A 17,558-nucleotide genomic window follows, 5' to 3' on the forward strand; every position below is an offset into this window, starting at 1 on the left:
CAATTCGATCTTTTGACCCTCCAAAAACTGAGTTGTTTCAGCTGAGGTGTGACAGCTAGCATTGTCGTGATGTAATATGATTCTGCGTTGTCGGTTGTCCTTTCTTATTTCTTCAAAGACTTCTGGTAAACAAATGGTCGTATACCATTCAGAATTAACCGTTTTACGATTCTCTAATGGCACTGTAGCCACATATTGTCCATTAATTCCAAAAAAACAGGCGACCATTTGCTTCAAAGTACTTTTTGCACGAGTAACTTTTGTTGGTTTCGGCTCATCTTGGAACACCCACACCGTTGACTGTTGTTTAGTTTCGGGGTCATATGCATAGATCCAAGATTCATCACCTGTGTAGATATTATAAACGGCTTTTGACGTACTACGGTTGTATTTTTTTATCATTTTTTTGCACCAATCGACACGAGCCCGTTTTTGATCGATTGTCAAGTTGTGCGGAATCCAACGCGAACATATTTTTTTACAGCCAAATGTTCGTGTAATATCTTATGTATGCTCGTCATACTTATGCCTAAGGACGCCTCTATCTCGCGATATGTAACATGACGATCACCCATTATTAGTTCCCGCACAGCATCTATATTTTGTGGGACAACAGCTGTTTTTGGGCGACCTTCTTTATTTTCATCCGTGAGCATAGACCGCCCACGATTAAACTCACTGTACCAGTGATAAACAGTGGTTTTTGATGGTGCTTCATCTCCAAAAGTTGCGGTGAGTTGAATAAAGCACTGTTGTTGATTTAGCCCACGCCGAAAATCGTAGTAAATCATTGCACGAAAATGTGCACGCGTTAAATCCATGGCAAATGAAGACACGCAATTTTCAAAATGACGCCACAATGGAAAAATAATTGACAGTCACATGAAACAAAATGTATTCTTCAACCAAAGAGTTCTATTTTCAAATGTTGTAATTACTTTTTAAATATTGTTCTTGTAAGTGGCCAGTTCCGGATACATAAATAGCAGCCCTCGTAGTTGGTAAAACGGTAGTATGCGCAAGCCCCAAGGTTTGGCTTGACGGTTTTTAAACTTGCTTGAAATTCTAGCATGCACCCTTCGTGTACAAACTTTTCTACGCGTGTGGTTGGACGTTCAGCGTTCAAGCCAAGTTGTTTATACGCCGTCGATCTCGGCAAGAATGTGGCTTGCGCATGTATAACTGTGCCGTGTGGTAGATAAGTCAGTCTTTCGTCTTTTCATGCGAGAAGCATGCGTCAGCAAAACGGTGGTCAAGCATGCACGTGTGGTAGGCACCTTGTTTGTTAGTGTTCGACTTTAGGCCGCTTGTCTACCGCCGCCGTCTTTACCGGGACGTCACCGACAAAAATTCAAATAAAATCCTACTTTGTGACCTAAGCTATAGGTTTCGTTTTCTACTGACATTGGTGTAAGCCACCGCTGCTTTGTAATGGCGTAGATAGAGCAGAATGAAGCCTACAGTCCATGGGCGCAGAATAATTTCCAAGGGGTGCAGATTTAAATTTTCTTTCTGTTCTTTTCTTTTCACTTTTTACGAACAACAGTGACTGTCAATTTACGTCAACATAAAGCATTTAGTGCCAAAACATTACGAACTATCCTTGTACGGCATGGTAATAGGGTTACAAAATGCTTTTTATTTCAATAATAAATTTATTCCTGTTGATCCCGAGATTACCAAGGGGTGCAAGTGCACCCTCTGGCACCCCCCTGCCGGCGCCCATGCTACAGTATAATAGGTCATAAAGTGGTATTTTATTTGAATTTTTGTCGGTCGTGGTCGCTTGCGGCAAAGAATGGAAAGTGTTTGACTGACTGCCGCACTCAGAGTGGAACATTAATTACTTAACTGTGTTTGACTGACGGTGAATTTACGGCTGCAACTGAATAAAATAAATCGGTTGTTAGTTGTTACACAACTTTCGGGTTTAGCTGAAATGGTAGACCCCTTGGTAGACAAGCATCTAGGAACTATTTTTCCATATTGGGTTGAACAAATTGATGTTTTGGCCGTAGCCGCACTGCCGCATACATTTGGACATTATTAACTATTTAAATTGAGCTACGAGTATCGACGGTGAAAAATTGTATTTTCTGTAGTTTGTGACTATAGTAAATTCTGACATTAATTGTAATCGAATATGACTTGAAAAGGTACTAAAATACAGCGCACGGAATGTATAACATTAGGTACATAGCATCTATTCAAATGTTCTGCTGAAAATAAATTTGATTAGATATTATAACTGTCATCACAAGTGCTTTACTGTAGATAGGTATAAACTATTATATCAGAAAATTAAAAATATGTAAACAGGTAATAATAATAATTATCATCACCATCATTGTTATACTCAATTATTATCATCGCTGCAGCTACTCATTAAAATATTATGATCATACCACCCTCACAAAAGAGATATGGAGCTTACTAGATCTACAGGGTTTATAGTAAAATATTGATTAATTATTATAGCTAAATTATTGTAATATTGTAAATAAGTAAGTATTTAGGTATATTATCCTAACAAATGTTATTGTTAAGTAATGAACAGAAAGCAAAAAAAGTAAAATAAAAAAGGGGGGGAAACGTATTATAGGTGCATGAATTTTCGCACAGTTACAGTTTATATGGTGAAGGAATGCATCGAGCTAATATTATTTTGAAATTATGCTTTTATCATACATTTTTTTAACAAATAAAACATTGCACACACTACAACACACACGCTAGAGATTTTAAATGACAAGCCTATACACACGAATTGTACTCTTTTATTTATGGTTGAAGTCTGCAGTTGTCAAATTGAAAATATATTAAAAAAAAATTATTGAATCTTAAATACTGTTAGACAATTACTACACGGCCATTCGGCATGTCTGTCATCATTTGACTTTATTAATCTGAGACTTATCACAGGTGTAAAAATAATAAAGGCAATATTTTGACAATAGAATATCAATTATTATCAATAGAAAAGCGTTGAAATTTGAAACATATATTTTTTTATTTGAGGTCAAATTTCGACCATTGGGCGATCTCTAGTTGTTATGAACATGCAAAGAGTATTTTGTAATATATAACTTAATAAACACAAATATGAGTCAATTTTTTTTTCATTTGCTATTATATACTCTTTCTACTTAAAAAAATGATTAAAAATTATTCTTGTCAATACCACGTGAACAATCAAAGGGGGGTCTTGGCATATACTACGCGTGGTCACCAGGGGGGGGGGTCAAAAAATCTTAAAAAGTAGGTCACGTAGTATGGGTATGCTCCCTAACATAATTACTAAGTAATTAATTATTATTTTCTGCTAAATGCCAATCAATGACTTAGATATTGGTAAATTAGTCATTACTATTGAGTTATTAATTATATAAAAAAGTTCCCCGTCCTTTGATTAAAATAATTTTAATGTTTTTTTTTACATACTTACCTCTAAATAATAATTATGTCTTGATGTAACGAGCAAGAGGAAATTGTAAATCATAGCCATACTGTACATGTAAACATTTATTTAAAAACAATTTTATATAATCAATTCTTTGGAAACATAAGTACTACATTTGACACGTTTTATGTGTTTTCAACACTCAAGCTTTGCTTGGACGTAGGCCTGTCAGGTAGGGGAGAGAATCACATAAGCGTAGGTCGATCACTAATTACAATAGTTACGTTTGAAACATACTTGTTAGACTGAACCTGACCCAAATGTTAAAAGTTAACTTCGTACCTACTCAGTGGACACGTCAGCATAGGTACATAGTTACATAATATTACTAAATAACATTATTATGCTCGATGTTTCAATTAATTATTATACACGTTGCTTTGTTGCATCGTACTGCATCTATAAGCACAATTTTTTAGAGGTCTGACTCTCCTTACTTTTAAGTGCTGATCTGTTCATTCAGAATTTCATAGGTAATACTTAATATGATTATGCTATGTATTTATATCCCGTTAACAACTACATACTATACAATGAATTTATCTATAAGTACAAAATTTATATTAGTAAGGGGGTGAGTGTTTTGGATATAATAGAAGTAAGTAAATGAATGAAGCATTGATTTTTATTATTACTTATAAGTAATATCTTAATAAAGGTCAGAAATCATTTTTTCTAGGTCAGAGTCATTGAGTCGCACCTAACAAGTAAGTTTTGAACTGTATAATGGCGCTACTACACGACATCAAATGTTTGAACGAATATTAATGTTAACTGTCCAAAAATTTTAAGTTGTTTGTAACCCTGGTGACATCAAGTAAAAAACAAAATGAACGTTTAAATTGAATATTATACAGGGTGCAATTAAATCTTCCTGCCAAATTTTAATATATTGATCCTTGATAAAAATAAAAATACACGTGTTTTTTTCTTTTATAGTCACTCAGTACTAAAATGTTGAACCTTCCGCAAGTTATCCTAAAAAACACTACAATTAATGCACACGATGCGTCGGCCGCGCGTGACGTGCCCCCGCGCGCGAGCCTCATCCCGCGTCACCTCTCATTCCCCCGCGCCGCGAGTGACCGTTCTGCAAGGATTTTAAATGGGATAAAATATGTCATTGAAAAAAAAATAACACCCAATTTTTTTGGTTAAATGGACTCTCCTAATAATACCTAAGCCCTGGAAAAAATTTGGCAGGAAGGTTTAATTGCACCCTGTATAAATATAACACAAAAACATTTGCAAAATAGCATTTTTCACAGTTTGATAGCTTCAGTAACTTAAAAAGTTGCTGTAAGCGGATATATATTTAATTTTTTGTAATTGGAAAGTACTTACATAATTTTTTTCCCATACACATGAAATCACAAGAAATTGTAAAATAAGTATCATCGCAAATATACAGGTATACTATACTAAATTATAGGTACGATATAAAACATGAATATTATTATGATTACTAAACGAATATTCATAGCTTACACAACATACAAGATAAAACACAAATACTTAACACCAAGTAAATAACATTTAAAGTAGGTCCTAAACGTTATAAAATAAGTAACAAAATTTTTATACAATTTAATCATAAGCAATGGAAGCTCTTATGAAATAAAGCATTCAAAACTTATGTAAGTACAAACAGCGGGGCTAAAATGGTCGCTTTGAAGAATCATGATATGAATCATAATATGATTCATTTTTTCTAAAATCGCAAAATGCAACTCTGCTTGCAATTCATTTCTGTATTTTTGTACTGATTTGACATTTGTCAGTTTGACAGTTTTGATAATTCATTTGCTGAATTGATTGAGAGGAAATGCTAAATGTGACCATTTTAGCCCCGCAGTATAATTAATGTAGTTTGCTTGATGCGGTACATTCAAATATCAAATATAATATTTTTATTATTTATACAACAGATTTTCAATATTATAAATAGTCAAATCTATCTCTACCTATCATCGTAATGATGAACGTTTACCACTATATGACAATTATGATTTTAGAATAAGTATATATATATTCACCTCACCTTCGAAAAAGATCGCTTTTAAGCATTGCGTTAGCAGCTCGACGAGCAAATCCACTGAAATCTGCTTGCCAAGCTACATGTTAGCGCGTGTGAGCGTGCTTCAACTTGTTTACTTTCTATTATGTAATATTCGTTATACCTATGTATTTAAAGTGTTTGGAACGTCTGTTTATTGTTTTTATTTATATAGGACACCCTATAACACCCTATAACAGAAGTGGCCAATGGCAATATATGATTCACATTACGATGAAGTATTTTAATATTTTACTAGGCCTGACACACGTAGCTATAAGTTTATTTTATGTCAAACTGTTACAAATAATTGCATGAGAGAAATATGGCTGTATGTTATCACGTTTATATTAAGTAGGTACAGTACTACCATCCTGTCAATGGAGCTTAGAAATCTTCATTTTTCTATGGAAATTTCATCTAACGATGACGATAACCGAGCCATATCAACAAGTAGTCAATTTAAAAATGGTCTTTATAGTCCATTTTTAAATTGACTACTTTTTGATTCAAGAAATCGTTGAAAAAATACGAAAAATTTGTATCACTTTTTACGTTTTTTTGTTACCTGTCCAAGTACAAAGTAAGTACAACACATATACGTAATACGACTTGGTATACGACGACGTAACGGTTACCAAATAATATGTTTATATTATAATTTCTAAATATAGTTTTTATGATACCGAATATAATTTGTAGATAGTATCTGAGGATAATAATTTTCACCTAATAGAATATAGCAATTCCTTACAAAATACAGACATATAGATAGTAAGAAAATATATAAACGTATCATAATTTACTCCATTTTGATATTTCTAAAATGATTTATAATTTATTCACTAAAATATATAAACACATATTTACACTCTAAGCTACATATTGAGACCATGTACTAGGTATTGATGAAACTGACTAAACACCAATATCTCTAAATATTATGCATCAAGTGTAAACAGGAGCTTGAATGTGGGTACATCAAATTTTATAAAGGTTTGTGCAAATATTTTCCAAACAGTTGCTGACGTATAACATAGCTAAAGGCTTCTCCACGTTGGCCCATGATGGAAAACTATAATTGCAGAGCTGTGTAGCAATCACAATCGATGCCAATCATTGTCAATAACAGACCAAAATGCCCAATGCCCATGTATGCGTTTGTAATCGTTTGTCCAATGTCCATCATGGGCCGACGTGTATACATGTCCTATAGGACACAAAATATGCTACACCGAATTGGCACTTTTTCATGTAAAATGAGATGACGTTAATTATATTTTCATAATTTATGTTACACATAGCAAGCATTTTCAGACTATTCCATTCGATCCAAGTAAAAAGTGGGATATGAAAATTTTTATTTTTTTTTGCAAAAATCATGCAACTATTATTTTGCCCATAATTGACCATAAGGATGGATATAGCTGTATTTTACTAGATAACTGTATAAGATGAATAAAGCAATTCAAAGTTATTGTGATATTACAATTTTGTTCTTTTGTTCCATAGAGAGCAGTAATATAATATGTATTTTGTAGATTTGGTTTTAATCTAGTAATATAGACTTTACAATACTATGATTTGTAAATATATCATGATTAAACGATGGGTTCTATATACAAGGCACGGGATTCAGGGAAGATAATATATCGGTTTTTATTTTACATATTATGATGTACGAGTAGATACGTATTTCAAAATCTGTTCTTTTTTTAATTATGTAAGAAATAAATAGTAACAAAATTATTCGTAGCTAAGTTTTACTTCTCCCATTAAATCACAGATCAAGAAATAGGGTTATAAACAAGATACTTAGTATTATTTTAGTAAATATTATTCATTTTGTATTCATTCGTTAAGTGATTAAAACAATAAATACAATACAATATAATAATATTATCACATACCTGTAGCTTAATTTGTATTTTACACTAAAGTATTTTTTATATTTAACCTAGAAAATTAGGGTTCCACAATATGTTACGTTTCAAACTTTTTAGTTTCGTTTATTCAAGATAAAATTACGAAACTGTCAAATATAGTAAAATTAAACTTGTATTGGTAATGTTTTATTTTCTATTCTGACAAAAAAACCAACACGGCCATGGCCAAGTATGCACTAAGCCGATTTTTTGCTTCAATAATATGCCATAAGTTACAATTTAAAAAACTTATAAGAAGGAAATTATGACACAAATTTTAGATCTATACCTACTAGATCATGTGTATTAATAGAATTCTCACAAAATAGAATGTGATACAAACATTATGATTAGTAATACACGAGATGTCAAATGTTATCAAATATTCAATAATAAAATTGATAAATGGTATTGTTCGCGGATAGCTGTAATATTTGGTTTCTGTTTAAAAATGAGTCATGATACAACAGATGTTTTTGTTGTAAACATTACGGGGAATTACCGACTAAACGCTGTGGCACGCAATAAAGTAAATATACCTAGCGAAATACAGCAATAATCTCGAGCTGTCAATCGAAACCGAAATTGATTTGCGTCTGTGTGTAAAAATTTGTTTACGTATACACTTACACAAGCATCTTTCTTAGAGATTAAATTGTCAGCGTGCCGATATGTGCCGATTGGACGTCAAACAGATGAAAAAAATTGGTTCTACTAGAATGTGTCGTCACGTCTCTTTTTACCACGCAGCGTTACTGATAGTGACATCTCGCTTGCTCAGGCCTTTGTTTCTTTATTCCGCTAGGTATATTAACTTTATGGTGGCACGGCTCCAAATTGTAGAAGATCAATTTGGAGCCGTGCCACCATAAAGTTTAATAGTTGATTTGATCTTGTCATCTTGGCAACAACCTCTTTATCCAGCCCACGCAATCTTTTCTCCTGGCGTAAACCTTGGGTTAATGTTTGCCAAGCTACTTGAATACGTGTAAGGGCGTCTGAAGGATATTTTATGCCAAGTAATAGCATAAAATGAAATGTGTATTGAAGAAAATATTAATAATATTTTTAAAAGAAACTTTCGTCAGGAAAAAAAAATTATAACGCACCTAATATTTATATCTAAATATATAAGTAAGTAATAATTTGTTTAGATAGGCATTCATTTTTATAGTTACAAGGAACAACAACATTCAATATAAGTAATAAAAACTGATCTATGTGTCTATACCCTATAAATATGTTATAATTTAGTAAGTATAAATATTATATTCCTACTTAAGATTTCACAAGATGTACATAAATAAAATTCTCATCTCGATGATATCTCAGTACCTAATTCGATTAATAAGACAGCCATAAGTTTAGTGGTGCCCGAATCGATACTTTTACCAAAATGGTACCTTTTTAGTTAGCGCGCCATTTTTACTTCAAAACCTTTCAACTACATACAAAGTCGTAGTATACATAGTAAATATTATTCTACTACATCAATTTTTTCGATTAAGATGAATTATTTATTTTCTATTAACGTTTGCACCTGCAGGACGAGATCTCTCGCCAGTGATAATACTGCAGCGGCATCGTGTCTTTCTGCCATTTCTGAAAAAAAAAATCGTTTAAAACTGAGTGGATCATATTTTGTAGCCCATCACTATACAGTCACAAAATGATCTTTTAGCGCGTGCTTTAAATCGAAACTACTGCCGTCGCTTTGTCACTCGATAGACAGCTCTTGCGAACAAAGTTGCGACACTAACGCATGACAATGTCATCCGAGAGCCACAAGATCGTTACAGTGTGTCTTTACCTATTTACTGAGTACTACTTGTTCGGTTGTAGCCAAATTAAAAAATAAATCAAAGTAAAAAAAAAACGTTTTGCCAAGTGGTGTACACTAAATCTTTCCTTTTCTTATAATAAACGTATTATGATTATGAGTCAAAATTCGCAATTTTCGATAGGGATAAGTTAGATGACAAAAATATGTTTGACATTTGACATCTTCGCTATCGAAACTGGCGGATTTTTAATTGGAACACATTCCCTAGCTCGATTATAGCTCATTTTCATTGGTCGTTAACTCGTTCGTTATACAGCATGCGGGCAGTCCCCGCAGCCGAAATAACGACCAATGAAAGTTACAAGTCGATACGTGTTCGTTACACCGCCTGCGGGGATTGCCCGCATGCTTTATACCGACCGTGATATCGACCAATGAAATTCATCGGTCGATATACAGCTTGCGGGACGTGAGTTGCCACGTTTCCGACAGTTCCCAATGGCCGCCATACTACTGCAAAGGAGATTTTTTTAAATTTGTACCACCCTGAAACTTTTTTTAACAGTTTCCTGTATGATCATAAATAGAAGTCATAATGCCATACCTGTAGGAGGTCGTGAATGTGAACAGCATTTTTTCAAAATCCTAAGATTTCATTCGTAATTCGAATGATTTGTAACAGTATGGCACTAACTTTTCTGTAAGTTTGAGGTTTAACAAAATATATTAATACAAAGTTTCAAACACCTAGGTGGCAGCAATCTTGTCAAAGCAGATGTGTCTCTTTTCTGAAGTCGTGTTTCTATTTTATTTAATAAATATTCAAATAAGTCATTAGATAATCTAAAAAAAATATCATGATCTTCTACTGTATCACACTCCAAATACAATTGTAACTCCTTACACAATGTTTCTGACGCGCCATGCCTGTTTCTATTTTTCAGGAAAGTTCGGACCCAAAATCTTTTTCTCTTCTCCTTCAGTGACGCCAATAGTTTCTTCTTCAATAAATCACAGACAGTCAAAATTGCTCCGCGTAACATCAATTGTTGTTCCATGGCAAGAACGTTTGTAACTGGCGACGAACACAGAGGTTCTCCCCAGCCCTGCGGGCCCTATCGACTAATGAAAACGGTTCCCCGGATGCGGGCCCTGTGGCATGCGTTTCAGAAATCTCCCGCACCCCGCATGCGGGCCCTATCGACCAATGAAAATGAGCCATTAATGCTATAAGGGATCGGGTTTTTTATTATTATTCCTTTTCCCAATTCCCTTACAACTTTAGAATCCCTCATCTTTTTAAAATAATTTATCCCCCTAACAGTATCATGGCTTGTTTTGTACAATTAGTTACGTTATTTTTTTAGCTCTTTTGTTCTTTACACTATATATTTATTTACATATTTTGTTTTTATACACATCTAATTTAGGACATCAAAAAATAAGAAAGACGGACGAATCCCTATGAGGGTTTCGTACCGTTAACTGTTCTAGGTTTACGTACCGTTGAAGAACTTGATGATATCAGTGAAGTCCATGGTGTTGGCGAGTATCACGTCGCGGTACGTCTCGAGCAAGGCCAGCGCTATGAACAGCACCATGTGCTCCGACGACACGTGACGCGCCGCCCAGATCAGCTCCCACGCCGAAAACACCTGGTGTAGGTGAGAATGGAGTAAGAGACTCACACAATTTTTTTATGGCTAGTGCCAATTGGAAAGAGTCTTTCCTGACTTTTATCATTCTGACGCGGCTCTACACTTAATGGGACGCTTACGTTCAGCTTCTGCCGCTGTGGCAATATTACCCTGAATACTTCTGAGGTAGTTACGACGCAAGCGAGCGTTTACACTCAGCCCTCTACATACTCGCCGTGCTCGTCGGGCAGCGGGGTGACGAGTGGCAGCGCGAGTGACTATTTACATTCTCGCGCTGCCCACTTCCCTGTTCACTTCTCTGCCCCACAAGGCTGCATGTAAACGGCCTATCAAACCCTGAAGTGACAGTTTAAAGCGAATAAAGTCGGTAGGGCATCGGCTTCGATTGCGCGTAGTAGTGAAATAGCTGAGCGATCATGATGACACACATGGCGCAGACGTCTTTTAATATGGATCAAGTTGAGATGCCATGCCGCTTTACATAGATATTTTAATTACATATTTAGTGCTCATCTCTTAAGTCAAAAAATATTTTTATTTATAGGCATACTTATTATTATATACTAATAATAATTGGCTCTTTACGGCCAAAGGTCACTTAAACTTGTTTGAATTCCAAATATTATGATTCAGGCGAAGTATTAATCAAGAACTTACATCCTGATAGAGCAGCTCCCGCTTGAAGTCTAGCAGGAACCAGCGGTAGCAGAAGTAGAAGTGCGTGTAGTCGCCGTGCGCGTGCATCAGCTCGTACAGCTCGCAGTCCAGGATCTGGATTAGGGATCTGAAAAAAAATTAATGTCAATTAATGTCAATTAAAATAATAAATTCCTTAAAAAATGAATCTGCTACAGGATGGGATGGTATCTCTGTTCTATTCCTCAAATCTATTGCTAATAAAATAGCCCCCATACTTACATATGTCGCAAATCTCTGTTTTAATAATGGCGTGTTCCCAGACTCCTTTAAACGAGCTATTGTTCACCCGATTCACAAAAACGGGACCAGAGATTGTGTTGACAACTATCGGCCTATTTCGGTTCTAACGACCTTATCCAAAATTATGGAAAAGCTCTTGAACACACGATTGATGAGCTATTTAAAGCAGGAACATCTGATTTCACAGTCTCAATTTGGATTCCAATCTAAAAAGTCTACCACTGATGCTATTACACGCCTTGTTGATAACCTGGCCTCAAACATGGATAAAGGCAAAAAATGTGTTGGGATATTCCTAGATCTAGCCAAGGCGTTTGACACCGTTCATATACCCACCTTATTAAGTAAATTGGAGTCCTTGGGCATTCGAGGAATTCCACTTAAGATGTTTCGTAGTTTTCTTACTGACAGACTCCAACAAGTAAAAATCGGTGATAACCTTAGTTCCTACCAATCAATGACATTTGGAGTTCCGCAGAGCAGTGTTCTAGGCCCAAGTCTCTTCTTAGTCTATATAAATGACCTCTGCAATTACAAGCCCCATCATGGAAACATTTACTCATATGCAGATGATACTGCTCTAACTTTTACAGGAGAGACCTGGGCAGAAACACGCAGAAATGCTGAGAAAGGACTCAGGAATGTTATAGCTTGGCTACATAAAAACTCTCTTACTTTGAATATTAAAAAAACAAAATATTTAACATTTAGCATAACAAAAAAGACTAAACCTGCGTCCACCTTCAACTTAAAAGCACATACCTGTGGAATCGAATCCGGTTTATCCTCATGTAGTTGCCTAACGCTGGCAAAAGTCCGTGAGATTAAATATCTAGGTATCCAGCTTGATGATGCTCTGTCCTGGAATGCTCATATCAATCTGCTTTCAGCACGAACACGAAAATTAATTTGGGTATTTAAAAACTTACGTGACATCGCAAAACCTCAACTACTCAAAACTATATATCTCGCACTAGCTCAATCTATATTGGGCTATTGTATTACTGCTTGGGGAGGCGCATGTAAAACTAAAATGATAAAAGTTGAACGCGCACAACGGTCTCTACTCAAAGTTATTTTTAAAAAACCGTATAGATATCCCACCAGCAAACTTTACGAATGTTCACAAGTTTTATCGATCAGACGTTTGTATATTCTAAATGTCACATTATACAAACACTCTGAACTCACATATGATCCTGATATACATACCAAACGAAGATCAGATAAGGTATGCAGTATACCTGAACACAAAACTGTGTTTTATACGCGTCATATATCCTTCCTTGCATCATATATCTACAATAGAATAAATAAATTAATAAATATCTACGACAAAACACGCAACAAATGTAAAACTCTCGTTAAAAAATGGCTCCTTACACTAAATTACAATGAATCAGAAGACCTAATAAAAATTATAAATTAGTATAATATTCCATATAATATGTGTATATGTGTATTTATCATAATATCATGTATTAAGACTTAAGTATATGTATGTATATTGTTAATAATATAATATTATTCTTATAAAAATATAAAACTATAACAAAATATATTACTTACTTACATAAAAATATTAATACACATAATATACAAACATCACACACACACCCACCCACACACCCACACACACACACACACCCACACACACACAAACACACACACACACACACACACACAAACACACACACACACACACGAACACACACTCGCGCGAACGTACACCTTTTACTGTATCTGCGGGTGGAACCTGGAGTCCTGAAATACAGGGTCACCTAGTTTAGGCTCCAGTTCACACAAAGATTTAGCTATTGAATATAATATTTCATGTACCTAATTATCTTGTAAGTTCCTGTTGTGTGAAGAATAAAACATTTTTTTTTTTTTTTTAATTGCTGGAGAATTTAAAGCAATTTTTGTTTCGTGTTATTTATTGATGGCAAAAAGGAGAGCACCTTTCTTAAGTATACCCGAGGAAATTGATTCCTAGGCAGTTGACAGACCTACGTCGTTTGGTCGACTTACACTAGAACCAAAAATTACCAGCTCAATTTCTCTTACCGCATATCGGCAAAATGCGCATCCATCGCCTGTCCGGACGGGAAGTTGTTCTTGGCACGGTCCATGAGTCGGGAGAAGAGCGCGTGGGCGACCGCCTCCTCGCGCGTGATTACCAGCAGCGGCGCTACCAGGTCGTACATGCCCTGAATGTAGCCCGTCTTCAGGTGCTCCCAGACATAGCTGGAATATGACGTCATTCTTCTCACTTACCGCATATCAGCAAAATGCGCGTCCATCGCTTGTCCCGACGGGAAGTTGTCTTTGGCCCGGTCCATGAGTCGGGAGAAGAGCGCGTGGGCGACCGCCTCCTCGCGCGTGATCACCAGCAGCGGCGCCACCAGGTCGCACATGCCCTGCATGTATCCCGTCTCCAGGTGCTCCCACACGTACCTGGAAGATGATGGTATCATTGAAGTAATAAAAATTTACAGCAAAATCTACTTATGGTTTTAATAATGACTGTTTCCATGCCACCCATAAGCGTATTGATAGCTTCAACGAACACACAGTAAATTTAGTATTCTTTTTCTCGCCCAAACAGTCCCATTTGCACCTGTCTGGGTTTGTAATTGTATATGAAATATCACGCCTTCTCGTTTACAAAGATTAGAAAGAAGATACACTTGAAAGTTAACGTGAAACATTGGCATCAGCTATCAACCAATGAAGTAACTAAAGAAAGAAAAAATCATAAACTTACGTGCACATAATATTCCGTAATTTGTCTAGGTTTTCGTCGTTGAAGAATGGGTAGTTCCTGTCGCACCTCTGGACATCTTTTTCAATGCGATGCAAGTTGAGAGCGAAACTCTCCACAAGCTCGTTCTGAAATCACATTAACACATTAAATATTGAAAATATTCAAGAGGACAACAACATATTTACTCTGTTATTAAAGCTATTAAAAATATGATGTTTCCCACGTTCACTTTGTTCATGGCGCTTTGCTGTTACCTATAAGGTAACAGCAAATTTTTTAAATAATTTTTACCGAGTAAACTCCCCCATTTGAGCTGGCAGGAGACGCGCACGCCGAGCGAGCCTCGCGGTTGTCCGGCTCCAGAGCATCAAACGACGCTCCACCCGAGTGAGATTCTTCACGCACTACGCCTAGTGGACTCCGGGCTGGACTTACGTTGGCTTTAAGTGGAATTATTAACAAATTAATAGGCACATCAAGAAATTAAAACGCTGATCCTTTTATACTAGTCCTAAATGGGAAATAGGAAAGTGTATCTGTAGGTCTGTTATGACTGACTCATTTATGAGCAACTGCATCTAATGAATACAATAAATGCTTCATTGTTGATCGTGTATCAGAAATAATTTGTATTTAATGAGGTATGGTTTTTACCTGTAGTTCCACCAGACGCAGGCGATCCACCATACACGGCAAGATCGACCGACGGATTCGTGACTATCACGCTCGTACACTGTGCTTGTGTTTGGCTTGTGTGATTATCTTCTATGGGACCATTGTCGGTTCCATTGACATTCATATTGGCACTATCTACACTACACAGGGGACCTCTCCCTTCTCCTTTCTGGACGATCTCCTCAGCTAACCTCTTTATTTCAGCAATACTTTCTCTTCTCATATCAGGATTTTCAACGACACTTCTTATACACACATCTTTCTCGTCCACTTCACTAAAGCTATCAGCGTCCGTTTGATCTTTTTCTTCGCTTATATCAGATTTGCCATTGGCTTTAGAATCGTGTTGTTTGTCTTCATCTAATTCTAAATTTTCAACTTCGTCTATGCTAGGCGCTCGAGATAGCACTGGTTTGACGTCTAATCTTTTAGGTTCTGTTTCACTAGCCTCGGGAGATACGACTGGTGGATTGTCTGATATGACGCTGCAGTCATCTTCAAATACCTGTAAAATAAAAAATGTATTCAGCCGATCACGAGATGCTTACTTTAAAAAAAACTATTTTACATTAAATATTTTACAGTACCTCTGTATTATCATCAACTTCAACTCTTGGTTTCCCTGAGGCTTGTGTGAGCCTTGCGATAGATGCCGCTGTTTGCTCTTTATCTTTCTGCCGCACTATAGCTTCTACACATAACCACTCTGACATGGTAGTTTCATATTGTCGTCGATACACTATATCTTGTTCAGTCCTTTCTTCAGCTGTTGAGCCAAATCTAGGAATAAAAGTTTCTAGTAAATATAGACACAATATTAATATATCATAATAAATTGAATCATTTCAATTTTCATCATCATCACCATTATTATGATAATATTATCAACACTATTAACATCAGTGGCCATAATACTTACTCGTAATATCCAAGTAGAAACGGCCATACTTCTTTTCTAATGTCGTGTTGTACTCCTCCATAGTAAACGAGCCTATACACTTCGTCCTTGTCACTTACTGCACCTTTCTCATTCATCATAGACCTCCACACTTCAACTGTAAGACCACCTTGAGCACCATCTACATAGAGTTAAGATTTTAGATTATGATGTCAATTCCCAATCTACTCGTCATTAATACTCGCATCTGCTACTCTTTGATTATTTTATTTTTTTGTACGATATTTAAAGTAGGCAGATTCCATCTTTTCCCTTCTTTATAAGTTAGCTGAAATAGCATGATTATTATGATACAAACCTGTCGGTATAATGTTGGGGTGAACCAGCCCGCTGAGATGCGTCCTGACCGTAGATAAGTGTCGGCAGTACGCCAGCCACCCGTAGAACGCGCGGGATATTATCTGCCTTCGCATCGTACTGCACACCAACTCGATAGATGCAACCTAAATTAACAAGAGTTTCATTAACGCTGGACGCATGACTATTATTAAAATTATTACTTCTCTTAGATTTTTGGATGTAACACTTTCGTGTTCAATTGTAACCTGCTTAATTTTGTAGTACTTAACTGGTTAACATGGCCTCATAGAAATCTAAATTACTGCAGACTTACTATGGGCAGAGACTTATGGGTAAGAACTATAAGAATTCTCTGAAAGATAATAAATTCCACTCTTTAATACGGCAGTGTCAGTACTTGTGACTCATTATATTTTAAAGCGTGTTTTTTCATTAAGTCATTTTCAATCGGCTTTTGTTTTTCCTGCACCTACATCAAAAATACTTTTTCAGACCTCTGGAATATTTTACACTATTGGATCTTTTCTCCTAATATTATCTTCTTTGGTAGGCGAACGCCGAACTGTCATCAGCCGTATTTCCGGACCAATACTTCCTGCAAACCTTGAAGAAGACAGCGTATTCCCTCTTAAAAGGCCGGAAACGCACCTGCAGCTCTTCTAATGTTGCGATTGTCCTTGGGCGACGGTTGTTGCTTTCCATTAGGTGACCCGTTTGTTCGATCGCCGCCTTATTTGATATTAAAAAAAATCTATTGCTTTTCCCCCCTCACCTGTTCGACAGGCGGGTGTGCGGCCGGCGTGGTGGGCGCGCCGTTGAGCGGCGGCGGGCAGTCCACCGACATGGTGGAGGAGTCCGACGACGTCGTTGACGTGGACGCCAACGGGCGACGCGGCGTGCGCGGGGGGGACGACATAACACGATCCAAGAGCGAGCTGCGCATCGCCGCTGTAATGTTACAAAGAAATTCTTAGTAACAATATTGATGTATAGGTGGGTAGCGTAGGAAGGATTTTATGTATATTATACAGGGTGCA

The 17,558-nt window shown here is 36.3% G+C and overlaps 1 protein-coding gene across 2 annotated transcripts in view; it reads right to left on the reverse strand.

Annotated features, from left to right (window-relative positions):
* Window positions 1-8,540: 8,540 nt before the first annotated feature.
* LOC121727593 (small G protein signaling modulator 2-like) overlaps window positions 8,541-17,558 on the reverse strand; it is a 49,727-nt gene continuing 40,709 nt past the window's right edge. Inside the window, exons 13-23 of one of the 2 annotated variants that reach the window (XM_042115501.1) lie at window positions 17,294-17,469; window positions 16,520-16,664; window positions 16,183-16,342; window positions 15,851-16,043; window positions 15,243-15,768; window positions 14,880-15,028; window positions 14,589-14,713; window positions 14,099-14,278; window positions 11,540-11,666; window positions 10,729-10,879; window positions 8,541-9,043 (exon numbers count right to left, since the gene is read on the reverse strand). In XM_042115501.1, the coding sequence (XP_041971435.1) occupies window positions 8,955-9,043; window positions 10,729-10,879; window positions 11,540-11,666; window positions 14,099-14,278; window positions 14,589-14,713; window positions 14,880-15,028; window positions 15,243-15,768; window positions 15,851-16,043; window positions 16,183-16,342; window positions 16,520-16,664; window positions 17,294-17,469 (2,021 nt within the window). In that variant the 3' untranslated portion in view covers window positions 8,541-8,954. The remainder of the gene's footprint in view (window positions 9,044-10,728; window positions 10,880-11,539; window positions 11,667-14,098; window positions 14,279-14,588; window positions 14,714-14,879; window positions 15,029-15,242; window positions 15,769-15,850; window positions 16,044-16,182; window positions 16,343-16,519; window positions 16,665-17,293; window positions 17,470-17,558) is intronic. The other variant, XM_042115502.1, reaches the window with a different exon arrangement.

Source organism: Aricia agestis, chromosome 6 (assembly GCF_905147365.1).
Source record: "Aricia agestis chromosome 6, ilAriAges1.1, whole genome shotgun sequence".
NCBI classification, from domain to species: domain Eukaryota; kingdom Metazoa; phylum Arthropoda; class Insecta; order Lepidoptera; family Lycaenidae; genus Aricia; species Aricia agestis.